This window comes from Parasteatoda tepidariorum, chromosome 11, assembly GCF_982258835.1.
Source record: "Parasteatoda tepidariorum strain Cologne lab strain chromosome 11, Ptep-v5.0, whole genome shotgun sequence".
Taxonomy (NCBI): Eukaryota; Metazoa; Arthropoda; class Arachnida; order Araneae; family Theridiidae; genus Parasteatoda; species Parasteatoda tepidariorum.
In genome coordinates this window covers 50,067,438-50,094,983 of record NC_141765.1, presented here as the reverse complement: position 1 = coordinate 50,094,983, position 27,546 = coordinate 50,067,438, and the positions used below count along the sequence as shown (strand labels likewise).

The 27,546-nt window shown below is 26.8% G+C and overlaps 1 protein-coding gene across 4 annotated transcripts in view; it reads left to right on the top strand.

Moving 5' to 3' along the window:
* The first annotated feature begins 6,427 nt into the window (after nt 1-6,427).
* The window catches only part of LOC107451043 (carbonic anhydrase-related protein 10), a 369,106-nt gene continuing 347,987 nt past the window's right edge, over nt 6,428-27,546 (top strand). For 2 of the 4 annotated variants that reach the window (XM_071187552.2, XM_071187553.2), the window contains exon 1: nt 6,430-6,933. In XM_071187552.2, the coding sequence (XP_071043653.1) occupies nt 6,879-6,933 (55 nt within the window). In that variant the 5' untranslated portion in view covers nt 6,430-6,878. Of the gene's footprint in view, nt 6,934-27,546 lie in introns of all 4 variants that reach the window. The other 2 variants (XM_071187551.2, XM_071187554.2) reach the window with 2 other exon arrangements.

The window sequence follows — 27,546 nt, the reverse complement described above, 5'->3', positions numbered from 1 at the left end:
GGCAAAATTAACCATATTTACGGCTGTATTAAAACACCAATAACTTTTAAAAATTTTTACCGAAGTGCTTTGTTAATGAATTTGGTAAAAATTAAGAAGAAAATATTTATATTTTAAAATATTTAGTTTTATAATATGGGCTATTTTTTTGTCATGATATCTTAAAACATGGCCTAAATTCTATTTATTCGGTTACTTTTCCGTCGTAAATTTTTTATTAAGTGTGCGGTAATAAGAATTATATTTTCGAAAATTTATAGTTTTCAATAAAGTTTTTATTTTTTTTGATTTTTTTGTAACCAGAAATGCTATTACATACTATCGGTGATTTCAGGAGATATATTTTTCCCAGTGAGAAAAAGTTATTTTGAAATGTAAGACATCGTTCGTAATTTTAACGCTGCAAGAGTCTCATAAATAAGTTGATTGCGATTGAATTATTGTGATTAATTATTGTGAGTTTTTGTGATTAAATAATTAGTAAATATTAATTGAAAATTACTAATGAAAATCAAAGTTTGAATATTGTTTGGACAAAATAAACTTTTGCAATTGTCATTTTCAATTGCAAGAAATTGTACGATTGAAATCGGTGATTGATAAATAAATATTCCATTGAAATAATATCCCGTTAACTTTTTTAGCAAGCATATACTCAAATTTCTAAGATAAATTTAAATGTTGTTTCAAAAAAGGATAAAAATATTGTTAAGATAAAATTAATTTTAAAAAAAAGTCGTAACAGCACATATTGTTTAGTAATTATTAACTTAAAATCAATCATGATCCTTAAAAAATATTCGTAAAGTAAATATTATTCTTAAAAATATATAATGTATCTTTATAAGCAAATCGTTTTTCTGGAGCAAATCAAAGAATGTTTTGTCTATTTTAATAGAAATATTTTGCTCAGCAATAAGTATTTTTAAACGAAAACCATATGATTATGCAGAATTCAACAGTGGATATTAATAGAACATAGTCAATTAAACGTGGCATTTTATTGCATCCACTAAAATGCTATCTACAAATGGAAAAATTTGGAATTCTATATTTACTTAACTTAGGCAAAAATATGAGTCAAGTAAAGTATTGTTCTCAAAAAGAGTGAAAATTGAAAATGAAATCTTAACAATTATCTTCTGCCATTTTATAAATAGAAATCTATTTTGATGAAAGTATTGAAAAATACCTGCATCTGCTAAAAGGAGGGAATAATCAGGAAACTCAACTCATTTAAAACTCGATTCTTGTACGCAAATATTGTTTATAAAAGTCATGTTTCAACGGTAATGATAGTCCAAATAAATTGCTAGGGTGCTCTATTAATGCGATATTAATAAGTAGAAAACGATATATGTTCCAAAAATATTTAAAAAAAATCAAACTTGTAAACAATACTAGAGCTGCACTTTGTCTCATTTCTATACACATTATGATTTCCTTTTTATCGACACTAGATAAGATCAGATTTCAATATAATCAACAATTTATGACATTCACGAGAATTTAGACATGCAAAAAGGAAAAGAAAATAACATAAAAAGTATCAAAGTGTAGTAATGAAAGTCAACATATTTAGAACACCCATTCAAAAATACATTCATTCTCAAAAATAGGTAACGATTCTCAAGACTTGCCTAACGGAAAGAAGAAAAACAAGAGTTATTTGAGACAGAAAGTGTAAAGTTGAAAACAAAAAATTTAAAATGAAAGTGAAAAATGGAACTAGAAAACCACGATAGTCGAGAGTAAAACAGAAAATAAAAATCAAAGAAAATGATATGTAGTTACTTTATTTATGTCGAAAAGATCAGCACAATGGGCTATTGGCGACGGTCTGAATAACATCCCATAGGATGATCCGAAAACATGTCGTCACAATGTTCATCCTCTGGAGAGGGGATCTTATTTGTGAGACCACTTTCCAATTCAGGCATAGATCTGAAGAGAATGGAAATTTTCTCCAGATTCATGTAGCGATGGTATTGCTCAGCGACCGGGTTCCAGATAGATTTTCACTGATTTTACAAACACGTACATTACATGTACTTGGCGAATCTTAGCGGAGTTGAGGATCGAACAGAGGCCCCTCCGTATCAGAGTACGACTCTCCTACCACGGGGCTACCAAGGCCGGGTGAAAGTGAAAAACACAACAAGAAAAGTCGCAGCGAACGAGAAAGGCAAATTAGAACAAAATGCATTTCCACGTACTGGAAAAATGTTTCCTGAAATACATTTAGTAATTCTCGTGAAATTCATTTTGTCCTGATTTGCCACTGTAGGCCACATCGGTTTTTCTTGTTTTATATCCACCTTTACTTATTTTTATTTTTCTGTTTCTTACTTGGTAACAGCTGTATTTCTAGCTCAGTTGTTCATATTTATTTTTCATTTCTTGCTCACAAATTTACGTTTTCCGTATCAAATCACTTTTGTTTTCCTCATTCACGTTTGATAAATCTTGAGAATGGACGCTTATTTTTGAGCACTCGAAACCTACTGACTTTTATTACCATTCTCATATTTTTTTTTAAGCAAATGAAGTTTATTTAATTAATTATATCCTTCCAAGGGAGTTTCTTAGGTTTATCTACTTCGTAAGAGTTCTAAATAGGGAAATTCTAAAATAATGATTTTTTTTAATCTTCTCTACTTAATATCTCACTCAACTTCTCTATTCAATACTACACAATATCTAACAAAAATTACGTCTTTGTTAAAACATGATTAGATACCAAATTAAATCAAATCATCGTGCCATGAATTTGAAGAAAAATTACTGATTATCATATAGTTATACTTAATACAATTCTATGTTTGCAGCAAATTCACATGATAATGTGATTTATAGTGCTTCAATAATTTTAGCGGTATTATATAACTTTTAATATGCAATAATTGAAAACCTCTTATCTTTTCACAGATTAATTTTATTTCAATCCTCATCAATGTAGGGATAAGTTTCGGATTGGATTATCAAAGTGACGCTGCTCTTGAACTAGAAGATAAATACATATGATTCTCTGAAAGATGAAATGCGTAATGTCCACACTAATGTCTAATCCGGTTTACAGCGAAACGTGAACCTTAGCGTTAACAGGATAACAATGTGAGGAAACAGTACGGATTAATCAATAATGGTTTTCGAGGACATGCCCACTCTGTTATAGTTGACAGTAATTAATTTTGAAAGTTATATTAATTGTTGTAGTGTAAGCGCGGAGTCTACTTAATTACCATCAAAAATAAATTATTTCTTTTAAATTACATGTATGTTATAGCAAAACAAAAGGAATTCGGGCTTTTATTAAAAGAACAGCTTTTTTTTCAATCGAATGAACATACTGTTTTATCCTGATTGCTCTGTATTGCTTTCACTATAAATTTAAGTAAACTTTAAATTTATTATATTCGAATGTACTCAAAAGGATAAGTCATCCAAAATCGGGTCTCAGTATATGCATTTGTGACAAGTCACAGTTCCAACTAATAAACATATTATGCTTGCCTTTTAGTCAGTGTTAATTGTTTTGATAGTTAATTGTTTCCCCGTCAGGAATAAATGAATAATTTTCCACAGTTTCATCCAAGAGACGTTATCCTACCAATTGACAAAAAGAATATTGTTTAAAATAATATATAGAGTATTTTCTTTCAAAACCATCAAAAATTAATACAAAATCTAATGTAGCGCAAAAAAATGCAAAAAAAAAAAAAAAAAATTCATGAGATAACCACTTAAAATGCCTTTGAACATATTTGGAAAGCTTCAAACACGTTGGACAAATTTTCAAGGAAGTCAGAATTTCGAGAAAAAAAATTGTGTTCAGTTTATTAATAAAAATCGTCCTTATCAGTTAGACGAACTTAAATTCTGTAGTTGCACTTACATGATTTTATTAATATCGAGATCATTTTATCAATAAATAAATATGATACAAATATGCATTGATGATTTATAGTTTCAATTAAAATATCGTGTCAAAAGTTGTTACTTTTATCATGAACTAATATTTAAGGACACTCCATCCTAACATCATAGCAGCGTATTTTCTAAGGTTTCTTTTTGCCGTAATCACAGTATAGCCACCTATTAACTTTATTATAATACCTTTTGTTGATGCGTGAGGAGTAAACACTCTTAAACCATTTTCTTCATATTTCTGTTAATAAATTTTATTTTTTTACGTAATTTTTTCACATGATAAATTCCTCTATCACCTCTATCAAGAAGAATCTATTTTGGCAATTTAACGAGAAGCAAGCATGTAATAGTTATAAGAAATAATACGTATCAATATTTTTTTTTATTCTTCTATTACGACAAACTAACACGACAAACTTGTCAAGCATACATTATATTTTCCATGAAAATAAATTTGCGAAAAAGAATATTCGAAAATGCTGAAATATTTAAATCAAATAATAATTTTATTAGATGTTAAAAAAGAATTTTTTTCAATAAAATTTAGCATTCTTAAAGCATCCAAACATTATATAAAGTAGAAGGAAAACTAAGAATCAGTCAAGATATTTTTTTTCTGAAATATAGTCTTGTCATTCGTGCAAATAGGATTAAGTTATTCAAAAATTATTCACCCATGTTTTTATAAATATATTTGAAATAAATGAAGCATTAATGAAAACGGTTTTAATTTTAAAGCTATCTAAACTAAAAAATTACTCAATATTTCAAAAACTATTATATCTTACTGAATCAAAAAATATTTCTGAATTGATAAAATATTTATTTAAAATTATCTTATTATGCTGCTTATTTAAAGTAATGATAAGCCGACATAAAACAAGCAATATTTCTGAGTCGATGGATAAGATTATTATTTGTAATTTCTAAATAGGATCGCTGTCACAAAAATTGCATGCAATGGAAGAATAAATGAAAATAAATAAAGTATATTACCGAATAAAACTTACTAAACCTGCAAAGTAAATTAAAGATTTCTGTTGTTTTAACTGTAAATACTTCGTTATAGAAAATTTGAGACTATTTTTATAAAGAAGTGTATTTTGCAAATGTTAAAAAAATATTATTAGTAATACATAAACATAAAAATTAGACATTTGTTAAATTATGCATGAGGAAGAAATGCCGGTAATGTTACTATACTGTAAATAATGTCATCTTTTGGTAAAAAAAATTGCAAATAAACAATCATTATTTAATCATTTATTTTGCAATTTTTTTTCCGTTCATATTCTAAGAATTTACCAGAAATTCTGGTTTTTGAAATTATAGCTTTTATTACCTTACATTTAGCAAAAAGCACAACATGGGAAAGTAATTTCCTGCGACTAAATGGCTTTATGCCATGCATAAAAGTATCAAATTTTACCACCTTTACTAAATTTTGTCACAGATTATAAAATTTATTTTATTGTTGATTTTACCAAAATCATTAGCTTTTGTAAAAATTTCAGAGCCTTTTGGTGTCTCCATAGAGTGTATAAATAATGTACAATACTATGTATGTATATAGTGTATAAATGACCATAAATAACACTGGGGGAATAAATCTTTCGCTGCATTTATGCAATCACTTGAGCCTGCCTGACTCGTGGAAGGCGATTTCAAATCTAAAATTAGTTTTACTTCCAAAGCTCTAGAATTTTTAATGAGATTTACAATTGTTGCATCGTATGAATTTTTTCGTAAAAATGTACAAGTTTAAAAACGTTGAAAGGAAAATATGAAAGGGAGTTGCGTAAAAGTTGGAAGAGACTAAGAGTGTTAGGGAACAACATCAGGAAAAAATTGCATAAAATACCATGTCCAGAAATGTCGTCGTACGCTGCTTGGGCAATACCCTATTATTAACTGTTTAAAAGCACGTGAAGAATAAACTAAAATATCATTAAAATAGCTGTAGCTTGGAGAGACGAACTGATTGCAGGATTTGAAATCAGCTATGTGAAAATATATGCAAGATTCATTAAAAGTTTTTATACAGTAGAAAACAAAACGAAACAAAAAATTGTTACCCAGTCAACCTAATAAACATAATTAAATTGAAACATAAATAAGCGTAGATAAAAACAATCTGAAATATTAAAAAAATAAAACAGTGAAGTCATTTCGAAATATGTAGCTTCAAATATTAAAAATATTAGAGAAAACAATTCAAATGTTTCTACTAGAGTTAAACAAACCCAAGAAAATAATTTCAATTTTCTTGAGACGTCAAAGCTATCAGTTTTACAAATGGAAAAAGCAAACTTTTGCGCGATATTCGTCTAAGATAATGTTATGTACGCAGGCGTGTAAGACTGCGCACTCTGAAGTATGAAACTACGATAACTTTTTGAAAGAGAAATCCCACGCATAGGGCGCAAATTGTCGATGAGGGCGCTGAGATCAATAGGCCTAGAGAAGTATACATCCCCATACCTTAACGCAGTTTCTCTCATTCGAAAACGGGAGTTCGAAAAGTTCACTCTCGTAGTTTTCCTTAGTCTTTTCCGGAGAAAACGAGAGACTTAGTGGTAAATGGTCTCGTGTGTCGTTCTAAAGTTCTAGAACTTTAGAGCGAATTTCGTTCTTAATTAAATCCATTTAATTTAACCGTCAGAATTTAAATTTAATTTTTAAATTTCATTTCAGGAAAGTTTTAAAAGTTAAAATGAGTGCATAGTTTAAGTAAAGTTAGTCACATTTTGCACTTTGGCACATAAAAGTGGAAAAATAGCAAACTTTTCAAAGTATTCGATGAGAGATGAGAAGATTTGATGTGGCTTTGAAAGTAACTTAAAAATAATCTTTTTAAAATATTACATCTTAATTTGAAGTAGTTTTATACTATATTCTAACGAACTTAGAATTCTTATAGTAGACTTTTCAAACACAGTTTGTAGAGGATGACAAAGATTACTCTAATCAACTTCTTCTTGTTCTTGTTCGCTCATACAATTGGTAAGTTTTGCTTTTATAATAAATACAAAATAAATTACATAAGTAAACAGTGTGAAAAAATGCAAAGACAAAATAAGGACAATTTATTATAAGATATCAACAAAAATATTATATGCAGAAAAGTAAACTACAGTAATATATATTTAAAAAAAGCTATGTGATATGCGCATATATTTCATTTCTTTAAGGATAAATAAATTTGCAATAAATTTCTGGTTTATTTTATTGAACCAATTATCAAGTATATTTTAAAAAATTAAGAACAAATTTCGTATTCACTTTCAATTTGAGTTAATATTCTTATATAAATTACAAGAAAAAGAAAAGGAATGAGAACTATGCGGAAAAAAATTTTATTTCTTTTTGTATAAATTTTTAAAGTCGTTTTTTGATTAAAGATATTTGATAATGAGGTTTTTTAGGTAGATAATTCTTGCATTTTTCTTACTTGATATATTAAATATATTTATTTTACCTGGAATTCATTTAATTAAATTTTCAAAGGTTTTCAGAAACGTGAAGGAAATAACTCTAATAAAATATATATCATGCTTATAAAAGTGAAATTATTATTTTTGAAAATCTTGCAATAAATGAACCTTTGTGAATGACTGAATCTTTAGACTTTTAATAAAACAGATCTTTGTTTAAATTGCATGAAACTCACATTTCCCGAAACAATGTCTGATTGTTAATATTTCGAAAAATTCAATTGAGTTAAATCAAAGCATGCATTTTTCTATTTTGGATGTCTGACTCAAGTTTTACTAACTCAAATTTAAATACAATACTTTAAGTTAATTTACATACTAGTTTAAATAAAAATATTTCTATTTTTCCTTAGCAACATAACAATTTAATATTTTTCACTTGTCTTTATAAGTTTCTACAGTAATTTGAATGGAAAAAGGTAGTAAGAAGACGTTTAGTTAGTCTATACAGTATATCTGCATTTTGATTTCAACAATTACGCTCAGTTAATAAGATATAAATATATTGATAGTAATGAAACTAAAAGCTAAAGCTGTTTTGTTCCTTTGTAATATGTTGCATTTTTCGCAGTATATCATTGCAAAACAATTTCATTTTGTTCCAAATTAAGTAATTGCACGAAGGAAAAAAATCTGGTAAAAAAAAAGAATATATATATATATATATATATAAAATTCTAGCTATTAAAGTAAAAATATACGGCATTTAAGCTCTTTATTTGGTAATTTTCCCGTCACATGGTAACGGTTTTTATTACCGCACATTTAGTAAAAAATGCAAACCTAAATAGCAAATTTAACCGAATAAATAATAAAATTAAAATTTTTTACCATATTTACCAAATTTAATCACTTATTAAAAAACCATATTTTATTGCTAATGTTACCAAAATCATTACCGAAACGTTTCAATTATTGTTTCCGAGCTTATATGTGCTTCCATAGAGCCAAAAATACTGTAAATTTTACAATGATCCGGTAGCTTTGGCCATGCGTTTTTTTTCATAGTGTGTGAAGCAGTTTTCTTTCCTTTTTTTGTATTATTACTTGCGATAAATAAAACATTATCGACTATGCCATATTCAATGATTAGATAACTTATACTATTTATCAATGATTTGAAAATAACTGTATAAAAAATTCAAAATTAATTAAGTAAAAGAAAATGACTGATATTTATGCATAGAACAAGTTCCAGTTTATCTTATTTTTATTAAGGAATCTAAGGCTATGTGGAATACAAAATGTTGGATTGGAATTCGCAGTATAATAATTCCAACAGCAGAACACAAGTTTTCATAAACGCGTTTTTCATTTGTCTTATTTTAATCAAACCTGCAAATAAATGAAGAAAAAATATATTATAATTAACGAAGAAAAGTAACACAAGATAAAGATCTTTAAGAGAAATATCATAATTAATGAAGTTTTCATTTTTATAAAATGAAAATGATAAAAAGAACTAATATTGAAATATGCTGAAATAATAACTAATTTAGATTGGCTATTTCAATATAATAATTAACTTAGTAAAAAAACTATATATAAAACGATTTATTTTGCCTTGTGGTCCAAAATAAATTACTGACGTACAGGAAACCCTCATTCCAAAAGACTTTAATGCCTATTAAGAAAAGATCAATGAAACAAACTATGTTAACCAATTACTTTCAAGCTAACATATTTGTAAAATAAATTTCCGTGTTTGAAATGACCGACTGGATTCCTAAAACTAACACGAAATTAAATCCTTTAAAACGTACGACAAACAACCTCATAAAACATTTATGACCATTTTTTTTAAAAAAAAATTCTAATTGTTAACACCCTGACATTTATCATCCTTATCCTTTTACTTATTATAACCTATCTATTCCGATATTCTGTCAAACAATTGAAAAAAGCAACACCAAGGCTAAACAGAATAGGAAAATTATGTTTTTTAACAATTTCACAAAAGTGTTAAACGCAATTATTTATAAATTAAAAGTCAAAGGTTTCACCATCTATACATAAAGAATAATTAAAAAAAAAACCTTTACTTAACAGAAAACATAATCTATTCGTTTGCTTCTCTATACCTTTTGTTTTTCCATTACTACCTATCTTTTTATTTCAATATTAATAATGAGTCAAAGGATAGAATTTATATAGGCTAAGTATTGAGTGCACTAGATATTTTAAGCAAAAAAATAAAATAAAGAATAACCGAATTAAAACGTCTTTTTTTGAGGGTACCCACTATATGAGAAATATCGTTTGAAAAAATTAAGTGAAAACAAAGTTTGAGACTCTTAATGTTAGTTTTAATTTTTATGTGATTTGCCTTTATTATAATTGGTCTGAAATTATTTGACCGAATGAAAACGCTTCTGGACAAATTGCAAAAATATTTTTATATAAAGAAATCATTCCTGAAAAATTTGTAATTAGTTCATATCTTTTTATTATTAAAGTTATTAATGTCTGAAAAAAATTCAAATGTCAGGTGTACAGATGTTTTCATCATTTTAGACTATGTGACTGTGCCGAAAAAACTCCGGATGAAATTACGGTAAAGAGTCAGTAGTTTTTACCGAAATATCCATTCTTAACATTAAATTATAAGGAACAAATTAGAAAGCGTAAAAATTACGGTATAAAATTGTACGGACAAAATGGATTTCACGGATGCTACATTCAAGAATAAAAGCACTTTTAACCGTAATTTGTTCCGGACAGTGTATAAATATAAACATTTATGTATGCATTGATTTTTACAGTGTATAAATACAAAAATAGAAAAGTTGAAAATCTCATAATTAAAGCGTGAAATAATTTACATTAATATTGGTTCGCGGCATTGGTAAATAAGATTTTGAAACGCTCTAATTTGTATTAATGTGATATAATTTCTAATATTGGAATTATGTTATTAGTAAAATATTATTATTAGTCGAATTCGATATTATTAGCTGAATTTTTTCCTATTTTCGTAGATTTATCATAAGGGTCAGTTGATTATGGTCAGAAATTGTCAAAAATAGTCAAAAATAAATCGTTAAACTCGAATACGAAGTGATGGTGGTTGTAATAAATCCCATTTTTTTAAATATTTTATAGGAAATTTTTAGCATTATGAAAACGTCATATTCATTTTGCTATATTTCCTAAATTTTTCTGAACCAGCTGCATTTTATATTTCTTTTCCATAACTCATTACTCGAGAGAACATAAATTCGAAATTTCCAAAAGAAAAATATTTTCAGACTGCATAAATGCTAATGGATACACGTGAGAAAAATATGCGCGTTAGTTTATTTTAGTACGCATCTCATACATAATATAAGGTACTTAGATAAAATATATTAAAATATTATTATTAGATTATTATATCTTAGCATAAGTAGCTTTTATAACATTTATGTTTCTATTTTCATAATCCTCCATTTAATAAAATATACCTTAGTACATACTTTATTAGTATTTTTAAAATATACGTTGGAAATATATTGAGATAAAAGATTCTTAAAGATGAAAAATTACGATATACAAAGCTATACGAAATCTTATCATGATCTAAAAATAAAAATCGAAAATTTAAATCTATATGCAAAATATTTACCGAAAAAGTTGCCGCCTTTTTGAATAATGCTAAGTTTATTTGATTAATCTATACAAGTGCAACTGGGAAGAAAGTGGTTTATTATGCATAATATACCTTTATCTCAATTTAACTACTTACATGCCCATTCTGAAAACTGGTTTTATTATTATATGCAATAAATATGCCATACTATAAATATGCCATACTATATACTGTCTATGATTCTTAAAGTAATTTAAGGCAACAGCCACAAATGTTTCTTTTAAACTTATCTTAGAATAAATTCGTTATAAATCACATTTTGAGAATGTATATAATGTTACTTTCTTTTTAGAAATTCTCTTTAAACTATTTATGATTTTAATATAATAATGCCTTACTAAATGTCTTAAATAAATATATTAAAGTGGACAAAATATGTCAGGTTAGTAAATTAATTATTTCTGCACAAAATATTCATTTAGCGTGATTAAAATAATTTGCATATGTTTTGAATTTTTTAAATTTTATTGAAGGAGGCTTCAATATGGAAGCTTTATTAATTAAAAGTATTTCAAAAGCACGCAAGATTTGAATTTTGTGCCATTTTTTCTCTGAAATGTTTCCAATAAAAAAGTACGAAATGACAGCCGGTAGTTAAACGAGTAACAGCGCGTTTTCATTTTTAAGCGACATATTGAGCATTACTGTTTCCGTTCCGGGTAGATAATTTTCAGATATTAGTCATCAGATTAGACTGCCAATATCATACATTGAGAAAAAGTATAGTCAAATCTACCATAATATTTTAAATTTTACCTCGTGTTTCTAACTCAATGGGATGTAACACCAAAAAGCAAGGCAAATTTTACTGAACTTTTGGTAAAATTAACAATATAATATTGTTTATTACCATGTCATTTGGTATCAAATGTAGTGAAATTTAGTAATTTTAACATGATACGTTAGACAAGCGCATAAAAACCATTTATTCAGTTAAAATGCTTCACAGTTTTGTATTTTTACTACATGTTTTGTAATAAAAACTACAATTTTGAAATTTACAATTTTGAATTTCCGGTAAAACGTTATCATACGAAAGAAAAAATTATCAAATGAATGGTTTAAATACCGTATATATAATAATAATAATAATAATAGTAATAATATTTAAATATTAACTGAATATTCTCCAAAAAACAATAAAACTGGATTATACTTTAAAGACTATGTAAATCTACGTTTACGCGATGGTAAGTACGGAAATTTACGATACAGTATAGTTTTATAACGTATCTTTAAAGCAGCTTTTTACTTGCAAAACAAGCTACATGGGGTTCAGTTTAGTAACTTTTTGGCATAAACAATTAATAGCTGTTACGAGTATTGGAAAAGGATTTTTTATCTTTGAAATTAAAATTAACCAGAATTAGGTATTTCCCAATTTCACCAGAGGTGTTATTTAAATACAAGTACGGTAATTTTACCTAAATTATTTCTTCGTGTTCCATTTAACACTGTTGGCTTACTCAATTGGGGTTTACTAAAGCTTAAGGTCTATGCGTATGTTAAAAACTACAACAAATAGGAGTGAGGGAAAATAAACTCCTGTTAAGTTACTGCCCTGTATGGTAATATTTTTTCTCCTTTCTCAAAAAAAAAAAAAAAAAAAAAAAAAAAAAAAAAAAATTAAGGAAGACATAATTTTGGTTAATAATACAAAATATACGGAAACGGTATTTAAATCATTTATTTGGTAATCTTTCCATTCATATAGTAACGGCTTAGAGGAAATTCATGTTTCAAAGTTACAGTTCTTATTACTACACATTTAGTACAGAATACAACATTTTAAAGTAAATGTTATTGATTAAATGGTTTTTATACCATGCTTTAAGGTATTTTAGCGCATAATATAACACTTTATTTTACTGTTAATTTTTACCGAATTCCTTACCAAAGCACTTCGGTAAGAATTACCGAGGTTTTTAGTGTTTTCATAGAATTTTGCCATATTCTACCAGTTTTAGATATATCTATTTTTTTCATCAATCTGCGTATAGTATAGCAAAGAATTTTTTTTCTTTAAACAAGCATTCCGTGCATAAACCTATCTTCTCTAACTTAGAATTCCTACCTAAATTACTCCTTAGGTATGTTTTTTATCCCTATATATTATTGAATACGTAATTTCAAAGCCCGTTTCTTCAGCTGCGATTACTGTTTAACAGAAAGAATATAATTCCATTGTTTTACATTTCAGCTCTATCACTTTTGAAGAAATTAAATACGAAATATTTAAATGATAAAAATGATACAATAAAAATAATAAAGTAAATTGAAGAATGTTATTTCATTTACAAAATGTGAAATACTCATTGTTACAGAAAGCAGATTCCACTATGCGACTTCTTTTTGTTGTTCAATTGTTGTTCAATTTCTTATCATGTAAACCTCTGTATTCAACTTTTTTTATTCCGAAGTAAGGTTTAGCTTTAACAATTTCAAAACTGAAGTTAAATTTGTTACGGCCTAATATTTTTTTTTAAGTTTAAACGTTTTTAAAATCAAAATCAAATTTCGCTTATTTAGATTAAATGTTTCACCTCTTTTGATTGAATTAAACGACTTTTCAATACTTAATACTTTTTTTCGATAAATTTTCGAATATTCTTTATATATATTCTACTTGTTTTAATGATGGAGATAAATTATTAAAGCTTTAAATTTGACTATTGATAAATTTCGAAATGTTTCTTCAAATCTTTTCAAAGGACTTATTTTCTCCTCTTGCTCTGCATGATAGACTCCATTTTTAGAGAAAGGAGCTAAATTTAACAATATTTTTAACTAAATTTAAATTTTACAGTTTAAGCTTCTTTATATATATATATATATATATATATATATATATACATTTTACAAGTCAAGAAGAAGGAGGTCCTACATGTTATATATACATATAACATGTAGGACCACCTTTGGCCCTCAGCACCCGCCGTGGCATTGATTCCACAAGATGCTGATATGTAGTCTGAGGTATCTGGTACCAAGCGCTCACCAACTGGTCCAGCAATTCCCTCACATTGCGAGGGGGTAGCATGGCAGCACGAGTTTGGTTTTCCTAACTCGTGCTTTGATTGACCACAAATGCTTTATTGGATTAAGGTCAGGTGAATTTGGGGGCCAAGGCAAGACTTGAAAGTCACTGGAATGTTCCTCGAACCAATCCATGACGATTCGATCCTTATGACATGGTGCATTATCATGTTGGTAAACACCATCCCCCGCAGGAAAAACTGTTGCCATGAATGCCATGAAACTGTGAACCTGGTCTGCAACTATGTTCAAGTTGCTTACAGACGTCAGGGATTGTTCTATGAGGATTATGGGTCCTAATGTGCCCCATGAAAACAATGTTCCTGGGCGAGAGACCATGAAAACCTGGGCGAGCCCATTGTTATAGATGGAGGGTGGTCATAATGTAATGGCTTTTGGGTGTATATATATATATATATATATATATATATATATATATATATATATATATATATATATATATATATATACACTTTCCTTTTTAAGATTTAATTTCAGCGGTGACATACTAAAGAACGAAAAATTTATGACTAACGTATGAATCTTTAGTAAACATATAATAAGCTGTACTAAAAGAAACTTTTGTAACTGTACTCAAAAATAAATAAGAATAGTTTAAAAACAAAAGGTCATTAGAGAGTTCAAATAGTAAAATAAACTTAACTGCGCAGTCGCTATTAATTAATCAACAAAGCGCCAATATGATAGCTCCTTCTTCTTGACTTGTAAAATGTAAATTCAGAGTTTGTCTGCTAAGAAACATAATTAAATTTAGTGAAATTGAGTTACCTGGTTCTAACCCCACTAACCAATCTTACCCCAATTTATATTTTGTGGGTTAAAAATTCTTATTGATAAGTTTTTGAACTACCGTTTCTAGACAAATATTAAACTTGAGGAGACTGTTTTTAATTTTTTGCATGCTTTTTATTCAATCAACTATATACTATTTTATGTGATTGTAATTATCTAAGTAACTTGAGCTAATGTTTATTATCTCAAGTGAAATTTAAAGTATTTGAAAAATATTAAGAAATAAAAATATTTATCTGAAGTGCTTAATTTATTTACTGAAAGTGCTTACTTATTGAAGCGATTTATCTTATTTAACCATTTTTCCAAAATTTCCAGAGAATCATTAAAATATATTTAAAAAAAAAGGAACAATTTTCTTTTCAATCAACTATTCAAAAAATTCCAACGAGGATTTCTAGTTAGCAAAAAATATTTGAATGTTGAAAAGGTTAATATTTTTTTACATTAATTTTACCAGAATTCCATGAATAAATTTAGAATATAGTAAACAGTATCAAAATTTCTATTGAATGGTTTTATCTATGTGTCTTTGGGATTAAAAATAAGAGAAACTTCTGCACCTTAGCGATTAAATAGAAAAAAATCCATGTTTCTACTAAGTAATATATTTTTAGCTCAATAAATAAGCTCTGGCTGGAGAGTTGAACAAGCAAATCTTTACGTGTTAGTAGCTCAAGCAAATAAAGTTCACTGTTTAATTTAAAAATTGAGATATTCTTAGTATATTATTCGGTTTTGAAATACTACTATAGTTTAAGCCCTCTATTTATAAACAAGGCTAAATATGCATACTGGTATTTTAATAAAATTCGCTTTTTTATAACTATTTCGTAATTAAATAATCTGTGAAATGAACCTATGATCTCATTTTAACCATTTTAATAAGCAATTAAATTTTTTTGCGTATAGCGTCAGGAAAGTTTAGAGCCTTTGTATTAGCTGACTTCAGAAAGAAAATTTTTCAGTGTCCTGCACTCACCAATTTGCGACCCTGGATTATTAGCATATGATACTCTCATTCATGCATAGATGGCAGCACCATAAAGTTGCTGAACACAGAATGACTAGTGTTTCTCATCTCTTACGCTAAGTTGAAAAACTAGATAAACTTCTTAAACCACACATTTCACAGTACATTTGATGAAGCACGACTCAACAACAACTTACTTCAATATACATTATCTAAAGAAAAACCTACCGTAAATATCCATTTAAATTTCTTTTTTACCATGGTAGTTGTGAATGGTTGGAAAAACTGTATAATTTTGTATGTATGGTATTAAAGAATATTAGTTGTAAACAGCTTCTAAGCCGTTAAAGTAAAAAATTTTCTTTCCAGTAAAATTTACGTTCAATTAGATAGACAGACTGCTACCTGTTATTTTTCCCTAAATTTCGAATGAAAATTGTAAACACTTCTTTAAAAATAAATTTTTAGACATTACATTTTTAACTATACGCTGTTTACACATTACGTTTAATTTATTTAACACATTTTTAAGTCCAAATTGTCTTTTCCTTACACTTAATGCATGGTTCACTGCTAAATGTATCAGAATTGCTTAAACTTGCCTATATTACTCATGATCCACCTTTTATTTCGAAAACTGCTTTCAAAATACTATGGACTGCATATATCAATAATATTTCATAAATCAATAAGAACAATAGTGAAATTAGATTCGTTAAGTAAAGATTATTCAGAAAATTTAACTGAAAACTTTATTCTAGCATAATACAACTAGCATATAACTAGCATAATACATTTCATTGATGAATCATATAAGCTTCCAAAATTTCCATGTATTTTTAAGCTTTAAAAAGTTTCGTTTCTTTTTAAGAGGATAAAAACTGTTTTTGTTCTTTTACCCTTCTTTTTGGGGTTTTACGGATAACAAAAGGATAACGCTGGTAAAAAAAGAAAGAAAAAATATATGAGCTTGTTTTTCATTTTTGCAGGATATAGGTTTCAATATTTATTCCTAGACAGGTAAATCCTTCTTTTAAGTTTTTGCAAACCAGTTAGGTAAAGTTAATAACTCTATTTACATTTATGATTTTATTTTTTTTAATTTTGAAAGTTTGAAACAAGTTCTTTTATGATTTCCTCCAAAAACTTTTTCTTAATTATGTTTCTTTTATTTGAGTAAGCATGTGGGCATTTTCAGTAGCATGTGAGCAGTTTATCTATCTATCCGTATATCTATATCTATATCTAGCTATCTGTCTATCTATATATCTATATCTATATATATATATATATATATATATATTTGTATGTATGTGCACGCTTCATTCGGTTGCTGTTAGCCGTTAGACGTACTTATTAATCTGAGCAATATGAGTAATATCAATTGACGCTATTTCTGAAACAACCCAAATATGATCATAAGTAGTCATTTCTCTCAAAATTATGTCTGATTTGTCAAAATTATGTATTGTACGATAAATATTACTCTTACTTATATTTCTAAATACCTTTCATCAGATTGTATAGGCACTAGAACTGCAGAAAAAGATAAACATATTATGCTCTTTAACACAAAATCTTTCGCTCATTATATTGGATTTTGGATCAACAAGATTTTTTCTTAAACTCATAGCATAGTGTAAATTAAGATTTGAAGTGCTTGGTAGTATTATATAAACTTCAACGCTTTAGCGAAAAATACATTACAGATACTTCGCAAAGAGATTTTGTAATCATTAAGAGCTCTTCATGAATACATAAATTTATCTTGAAGATACTTGACGTATTTCTAGATATTTATTCATGTAATAATTTATATAAGGTGTATGCATTATATGATTCGATCAGTTTTATTAGCTATTTTTCCCAGTATAATGCTAGGAATAAAATTACTCCAACGGTAGTCTCTAGGGTATGATTAATGCTCTTGAACAGGCGGTTACAAGAAATTAAAGTAACTGATAATATAATGTATTTAATGCATGGCTGGATATGCCTGAAATTATTTATAAAATAATGAATGAAGTCCACAAGAATGCAAATAATTTTTTGAACGTAAAATTATTTGAATAATTTTCATTGCAGTTTTAGTTTTTCATTTGACAAATTAAACATTCTATTTACTTATATTGCTAGCTTTGCTTTTATACTACATATTGATTTATGAAAAGTTGTATTTTTGGAAGCTACTTCTATTTGACTTTAGTATTTGTTTAAACATTTTCTAAAACTCTCTGAACCAATTTTGAAAAAAACATTTCTCCTGAAACACGAAATTATTATTTTTTAATTATTGTTTTCTTTTTGTTTCAGAAGAACTTTTAAACTCATTTTAACTAAACTTAATTTATATTATAACTATTTTAACTTTCAAATGACTTTAAATACTATTTTAACTTTAATTTATGTTATAACTATTTTAACTTTCAAATGACTTTAAATACTATTTTAACTTTAATTTATATTATAACTATTTTAACTTTCAAATGACTTTAACTACTATTTTAACTTTATTTTAACTTTTAAAGGCATTTATTATTATTTATTTGTTCAAAAACATTTATTTGTGATGATATTTCGAAAATGTCAAAATATACACGGGGATAAAAAAAATTCTGGTAAAATTACCGTAATCTAGGGTGATGACATTTCTGGCTGATCAAAACTAATAATCCTGGTTAGTAATACCATAATATACAGAATTCAACTTTCCAAAATTTTTCCGTTGCAATGGTAACGGTTTATCGAAAATTCTGATTTTCGAAATTGTTGTTCTTATTACTAAGCTTTGTTAAAAAAGGAAAACTGAAATGTATATTAAGTGAAATTAACGTTTTTATGCTATACTCTAGGGTGTCATGACAAAATTACCAAACTTTAGCATATTTAGCAAATTTAATCCCATATTGTAAGAAATATTGTTAATTTTACCAAAATCATTATAAAGCGTTTCAGAGAGGCCAGAAACTGTTTGCAATCCATTGTACATATTCTGTTGAAAATAAAAAATAATTTTTAAATTATAAAAACTGGAATCAAATGAATATTCAGAAATAGAAGAATAATATAGAAGATATATAATAGAAGAATAATTTATAATAGAAGAAGAATATAAAATAGAAGAATATAATATTTTGTTTACAAACACGATTTTTCATAATAAGCTTGGTGGTGAAAGTGAATTTAAAAATATAAATTTAACAGTTTTTGGAAGATAATACTGGATAATAAATAAATAAAAATCTTTTAAATACATACTGGAATATTTGAAGTTTAATTTCCATGTTAGATTATCATAGAGAAGGAGGATAAACTGTTAATCTCTTACTCAACAAAAGTCTTTACGAGATTTGAGAAAATGTGGATTAATATTAAAAGTTAACGAGTGCGTTTCACGGAGGAAATTGTAGATATAGGTAAAGAGTTTCTCTTAAAACTATTCCAGAAATATAAGTAACATTTCTAAGTTAAGCTGATCTAAAATTGTTTATAATCTAAAGCAAAAACTCTAGTTTTTTTATCCATAAATTAGAACCTTAAATGAAGTAGAACAACCACTTGCTTAAAACGTATTTCTTTTAAATATGCAAGCAGAAGCACCAGTGGAAAGTGTTTCATACGGAAAAACATCTGGCAGAAAAATGTGGATGATGTAATCTCATTCATCTGTTAATCTCATTTTTGCGTTTTCACTATCTGGACATTCAAACTTAATTTAACAATATCTCATTTTAATTGAGAATTTAAATAATTTAATGTATTTTAAAATAGTCGTGAATGACATGGTTCTAATAAAATTGCTGTAATTGTTTGTTTTAAATAGTAACTTATCAATGCAGCTTCAGAAAAACGGGGATGATATACATTTGAAAATGTAAATTTTGTTCCTAATTTAAAAGTATCTCGCGATAAAAGAAAAAAAAACAATGTCTAAAAGTTGCAACTATAAAAGAGATATTTTTTCTTTACTTCCAAGCTAATGTATATTTTATACTTTTTTCTTTATAATTTTACATCATCTATGATCTGGAATTTATTATTTCCTTTGAATAATTTGAATTAATAAATGTTTCGAATTGATTAATAATGTTTATTTTTCAATTATATCATTGAAGAATTTATTTATTCACTTATATTTTGCATTTGGCGTCGTATTTTGAAAATGATGAAATATGGTAGAATTTATAGTTTCTTTAAAGTAAATTAATCTATGTAGAAATTGTAGTGCTTTAAATAGTTTTAAAGTACGAAGCTGGAGATTTATTCATTTACTTTAAAACAGGGCTATTTTTTTATTAGAAAAATCGATGTTAAGCATATCAAAATTAAGCAGTTTAATTTCTGAATATTGAAAAATAGAAAGAAATGTGTTTTCTTTGTTTATATTATTTATATTTAATATATTACATTGATTATATTTATCTTAATTACATCATTTTTCAGCTATAAATATATTTTTAATTTTTTTAAACTTTTACTGAAAGTAAATGGAGTCCACAAAACCTTTTACGAAGTCTTATTCGCATAAAATATTTCTTAAATTTACAAAAAATACTCTTAAGTAACTAAATAAATAAACAAATAAATAATAGATCTTCCAGTAAAATCTTCAAAGTTATTTCTTTTTCAATTGCAAATACTTGTTGTTAAAAACATTTGTTTCTATTTGCAAAATGTGTCTTACTTAATGTGATTTACGTGAATAGTATACACGAATAGATCAGTGACTTGTGCTTGCCATAATTTCTTTTTTAATGAAATTTTTCGGCTGCTCAATAACAGATGCGAAATCAATTGAAATGACTTACAGGAATATAATAATCTGAGACAATTAGTTTTCATATTTACACACATAAAATCATCCTGATTGGAGAATGACTTGCTACAATTATCTTTTTATTACTTTATCAAATTTCCCAAACTCGGTGTATATCAGTTGTGAAATTAATTTAAGTTTCTTACAAGGATATTATAAACTGAAACAATGAGTAGTAAAATTTAACATTTGAAGTTATTCGAATCGAAGAGTTAATTGTAATTGATATATTCTGTTTTTAAGTTTAATTATTGTTGCAAAAATACCATTTTTTTAAAGCAACAATTAAAAATATTTTTCAATAAATTAAACATTTCCTATCTCGACAAACCTTCTTATGTTTCAACTAATTATCTACAAGAAAATTGAAACAATAGTCGCGAAGAGTAATTTTATTTATTTTAGATACCTAAAAAAGCTAAACACCATAAAAAAACAAGTTTATTCAATAGCAGTTCTAAAACATCTTTTATAAAATTCCTAAAAAAGAAAGCAGGATAAGTAACAAAGTCCCGTTAATTAATTTACAAAGTTTAACGAAGGGGAGGATTTCTTTCCCAAGGAAGAGAAAAAAAGGAGAATTTAATAAGATGACTAAGCCTTTTCCTTTTAGAGAAAGTACAATTTAACAATTTCAAGCATTTTTAATGATTTTCGTTAGAGTGGAAAATAAGGAAATCAAAGATTTCCCGAAATACATTTCCCTTTTTAATTTATTCTCGCATATTCAGATTTAAATACTAATTTAAAAAGAAACAGATCATCTATGTATCATTTGGATAAATAAATCTTTTTGTGGTATTTTTAAAACTTTAACGCAGTCCATATTAAAGCTCATATCTATTAGAAATAAGAATATGGGAGATATAAGTGTTTTAGGAAGAGTAGATATAAAGTATTTTTTATTTTAGTGATTAACAAAACAATTATAAAATGAGATAAATGAGATGATTCTCATGTGAAAAGTAAGTTCTCAAATGAATAATAAAAAATTTAATAAGCTTATTCCCTTTAATTATTGTTAAGCAATTAAAGAAATATTTTTAAAAAAAGCTATGAGTGTATTTCTCTAACAGGCATCAGCCTAAAGATCAGTTACTCGTGATCAATATCGTGATTTATGAAGTTTAATGGAAAATTTTGTTTATTCAGAGATTTTCATTTTAACATATTCAGTTTTTTTTTCATTTAATTAAATGCAAAAAAAATTGACAGTATTTGGTGATATTTGTTTTCTACAAGGTTGACTGATTGTTTGCAACAAGTTCAATCGGCATCCAAATTCCTCTACCATAAACATTTAGGATAGGAAAAGACAAAATGTATAGCATTAAATGTGTGGGTAAATCTCAGTCTTTATGACATTTTGAACCAGGGATTACTGATTAACCTTTTGAAGCAGATTGGACATCGGTGTCAATTTACATATTTTTTTTCTGATGCTCTAATTACAAGCAATAGTATGTCTTGGAGTTTTTTTAATTGTAAAAACAGTTTAATAGTTACTAAATAATATGTTTGATTATCGGAATTATATTAGTACTAAAATAAAAAATCCAAAATGGTAGTTTGAAAAAAATTTTCTTTGATGTTCTTAAATTTATCAATAATTAATTTTTGCAATCTAAGCAAATTTCAACGATGAATAACTTTAGAATTTGAGACGCTGAAAAAGACGCCGAATGAATCTTTAACGCAGAAAAAGACACCGAAGTTTCATGCTGTATTTCATAACAAAAAGATATTAAAATTCTAAATATAATCTTTTTAGCTTATTTTGATTTAAACTAATGCAAAATAATGAAAAAAGTACGAAAAATATGTTTAATAAAAATTCTACATCAAAGGGTTAAGAAGTAAAACTTGAATCTCTAGATAATCGAGCTAAGCCGTCTATCAGTTAACCAGCTGAAGTTAGACAAAACTGACTTAAAAAGTAGGAAGTCGAATAACAATAAAAAGCATTGGTCCCCAGTGTGAAGCAGCAGTAAAATCTATTTTTAATGTAAAATTTTATACCACAATTTGTACGGTAATGCCTCTTTAATTACAATAAATCAGTGATTTTGCAGTAAATATTACTGTAAAAATTACGGTATATTAAAGGTTTTATTATAAAAATCTGAAATGTTAATAGAATGTTTTAAAAAAAATAATAAAAAAGCTATCAAATATTTTTATAGAAGCAATTTATAATACAAGTTACTGTATTTTACTGCAACGTAAATGATATTATTATTTAATTCATAAATTCTCTATTGTTTTACAGTTTATTGTGGCATGCAAAAATATCTAGCCACTATATACTGTAATTTTAATTTGACGACAATAAAAATAAAATAAAACCTTTATTTTATATTTTAATTGTATTTTAATACAGACAGTTTCGATATACATTATTTAAAAGGGTCAAGTGTCGTTTATATATAAACGCAGTCAAAATATATTAATATATAATAAATAATAAATTATTACATGCAAATGCAGTCAAAAGCTGAATTAGTAATAAATGCTTGCTGAAAACTGTGAAACGCTACTATAGTACTTTCACCGCCTGTGAAATTTAATGTTAAGCAGATGATGCACATAATGATTGGAACCAAGTAAAAGGAATTTAATTTCTCTTAGTTTAAAAATGTGACACAAGGTGAATTTATTTGCGCCTTATTTTGATAATTAAAGTGAAGATGTCGTCCATTAAGTTAACAAAGAGAACTGGAAACTACACAATTATCATGGATATTTCATTTTCAAGGCAAATCTTGTTGTATTTAATCTAATTAGGGATAAAATTGTTTTGTATAGTATTTTATTTTCTACCCTTATGCGTTAACTCTAATCGAGATTACATCAAAGAATTACTAATTCAAAAGACTGTGGGATTGCAGTTTTGAAGCGCTTTTAATGAAAATATATTGATCTAATTCTGCAGCCGAACTGCAAAAATACCTCGTCAATTAAGGAGAAAGTTAGTATAGTGCTAATGAGATAACGTTATTTGGTACATTTGTGCGAGGAAAGCCTTACGCATTTAGTTTAAATCAGACATAATTTAATCTATGAAGCTGTGATTAAAGATATAAAGCTCTGGGTTTATGTGAACTAAGATTAAAGATAGTTCAGTTCACATCCAGCTCGTGGTATGCGGTTATCACAGATTTGATATTGCTGGAGAAATAAGTAGTAAGAGGTTCAATTCCAAAACTTGTTAAAATTTTTTAGACAAAAGTTGAAAGGGAAATGAGAAGGATATTAGAGGAAAAAATTTGTAACATAGTTTTTCTTTTATTAAAATTTTATGGTGTTCTGAAAATAGATTAAAAAAAAAGAATATTATGACAATAAAGTTTACAAGGCGCATTTCAAGACTATGCTCCTAATTATTGATTTTTCCAATAGTACAGCTAGTAGATTTTGTATCTGGAGCAATTCGAAAACTCTTGTTCTGCGCTGCTAACCCTCTCAGCAAGAAATACGTCAGACATAATTTCATCTAAGAAGATGTGATTATAGATATAAAGCTCTGGGATTATGTGGACTATGATTAAAGATAGTTCAGTTCACATCCTGCTCGTGGTATGCGGTTATCACAGCTTTGATATTGCTGCAAAAATAAGTAGTAAGAGGTCCAATTGCAAAACTTGTTAAAATTTTCTCGACAAAAGTTGAAAGCGAAATTAGAAGGATATTAGAGGAAAACATTTGTTAGCTAGGTTTTATTTTGTTTAAAAAAATAAAATTTTATGGTTTTGAAAATTGATCAAAAAGAAAATATTATGACAATAAAGTTTACGAGGCACATTTTAAGATTATGTACCTAACTATTAATTTTTTCAATAGTAAAGCTAGTAGATTTTGTATCTGGGGCTATTCAAAAACTCTTGTTCTGCGCTGCTATTACTATCAGCAAGAAATAAATCACACAGACCTGTGATTAAAGATATAAAGCTTTGGGTTTATGTGGACTATGATTAAAGGTAGTTCAGTTCCTATTCAACTTGTTGTATGCGGGTATCACAGCTTTGATATTGCTGCATAAATAAGTAGTAAGTAGGACTTGGCGATATAAGAAATTTTATATCGTGATGCATCGTCAGTTTTGCATCATGATATTGCGATGTATCGCGATATAGTATTTTTGAAATTCATTTGCTTGCAAGTTGAAGAAAGTCGGATTTCTATCAAAACTTCATACTCAGATTGATTTAAATCAATTTATGAATTTGATGTATATGTTTTGCTTAAGAAAGATATTAATGTTATATTTTCTAAAAATGATCGTGCAAATAACGAAAGATTTCTTAGTTAAAAAATAAATAATAAAAAATAAATAAAATTGAAATTTATCAATTTATTTACCTAACAATATAGAAAGAAAATTTAAAAAATAAGTTCGTTGAAAATTATTTGTGTGCTTAAAACAAAGTGCTAAATAAATTAAACAAAAAAAAAACACTTTTAAAACAAAACTATTATTTCACGTGAATAATAAAGTTAAATTGAATAATTACCGAATTCTGAACGAAAAAACAAAGTAAGGTTTAATTTCTTAAAAATAAAAACAAAGGAATTATGATATTCGATAATATATTCAACTGACAATATTGAAGGAAAATTAAAGAAAAAGATTAAACTCTTTAATAAAACGAAGTGCTAAATGATTTTAAAAAAAGAAGTCGCATTCGCAAACATTACTAATTTTTTTGAATAAACAAAGTTGATTGACTTATGTCCAACTCCAAAAGAGGAAAAATAAGTTTTGTTATAATTTTATTTATAAAAATGAAAACAACTAAAGATTTATAAATTTAAACTCAGTAATAAAAACCCATTAAATTATTATTTTATCCAAAAAGTTTTTAATAAATTAAAATGAAGTAAAAAATAGCCTAATAAATTTAACTACTTTTTTATTTAATTCTTTATGGGCACCTTAAATTAGATTTCCGTTTGTAATAAATTCAATAATGTAAAATACTTAAACATATAATATAAAAATTAATTTTTAACATTTAAAAATAAAAAAGAAAGTTTTGTTTCAAAAAAAAAAATTACCTAATTAATTAAGAAACACTTCTTTATATATTCTTTTCAATAATAGATTACGTTCAGAACAAGGTAACGATCTCAAAGTCAGTCCCACTGAAAATAATCTACAAGAAACGATATCAAGTCGCGACAAAGAAGAAAAAAAAACTAAGAGGTGCGGAAACGAACATGCGTGATCACGATATATTTTCTCAAAACTGATTCTACCACTCATCAATCAAGGCCGTTTCAATATAACGATACGTACATCGTCTTCCCCAGCGCGAGTTGGCATCAGAAAGTAAGAGATCCTTTCTTGTCTTGTATCGCTATATCGTATATCGCTATATCGTTCGTCTTCTTTACTCGACGGCTTAAATCAGATTTCTGATGCATCGCCTGGAACGAAAGTCGCTGTATCGGCCTGCCGATACAGGCGTTAATCGCGATAGATCGATTTATAGCCCAGTCCTAGTAGTAAGAGGTTCAATTGCAAAACTTGTTAACAATTTTTATACAAAATTTGAAAGTGAAATGAGAAGGATGTTAAAGCAAAACATTTGCAAGCTAGGGTTTTATTGTTTAAAAAATTTAAATTTCGTGGTTTTTAAAATTGATAACAAAAGGAAAGTTGAAAAGATGCATTTTAAGATTATGCACTTAACTATTAATTTTTTCTGTAGTACAGTTTGTAGATTTTGTATCTGGGGCTATTCAAACTCATTGCTTCCGCACTGCTATCACTATCAGCAAGATTCCCTAAAATAAAAGCTTTGTTTTTCTTCTTTTTTAATGCCTTAAGAATTTTTAGATAAGTTTAGAAAGACTTTGAAACAATTTCATTCTTCTTACAAAAATTCTACTACAATATAATTTTCATGTAATTCATTGTAATTTTCATGTATCTTGACAGCAAAAATGGCGGCGACTACTTTACACCTAAGTGGTCTTTCACTAAGAGTTCCACTACAAAATAATTTTTTTATTACACTGCTAAGTGTGAAGTAGCCGACACCATTTTTTGCGTTCAATACCACTAAAGTTTATAATTTTAGTAATATAAGATACTTTTACTTATAAGATACACAAGAGTCAGTAAATGTATTTTTATTATGCGATATAAATTAAAAATCATTTATTTAGAATGATATATGCCCTAATTCATAAAAATTGATTTTATTTTGTAATTAAACTTACGTGTAGCACAGAGAGAACATAAAGATGAACTAAATCAAGGGTGAACAGAACGGAAGCTGATGAAAATTATAGATGGTAAAATTATTTAATGCGGTTCACAAAGGTTAAAAAAATATAATTATACTTATTACACAGCTAGAAACATGCACAACAATTATACCGACGAACAACAAAGCTATCAATCAAATTAATAATAAACAACAAGAAACTCGCAATTTTTCTGGTGATAAAATGAGAAGAATTTATTGTAAGTTTATTTTATTACATGTGATTGGATTAAATTACACCTTTAAAATCGTATATGGATGTTGAATGTAGTGTTAACCCGGAATAACATGTTCCTCTACGCAATTTTTCTATTTGTTCAGCATCATAATTGGGGAGATATTTAAAAACAGTTTTCACTGAGTATTTTATCTTCATTATGGATTTAGATTCAAAGTAATTAGTTTAAAGATTCATTCATCTATGACAAAATGTGAAGTTAAATAGTTTTATTAACTAACACCTTTGATTTCCGAAAAAAAAAATCTCTAATGCAAAGGAAACATCAATTAGTTTTAAAAGTTAAAAAGTTATCCAGGATCTTTGTTTAAGATGACATGTATTCTTCATTTGTTTCGTTTTCGAA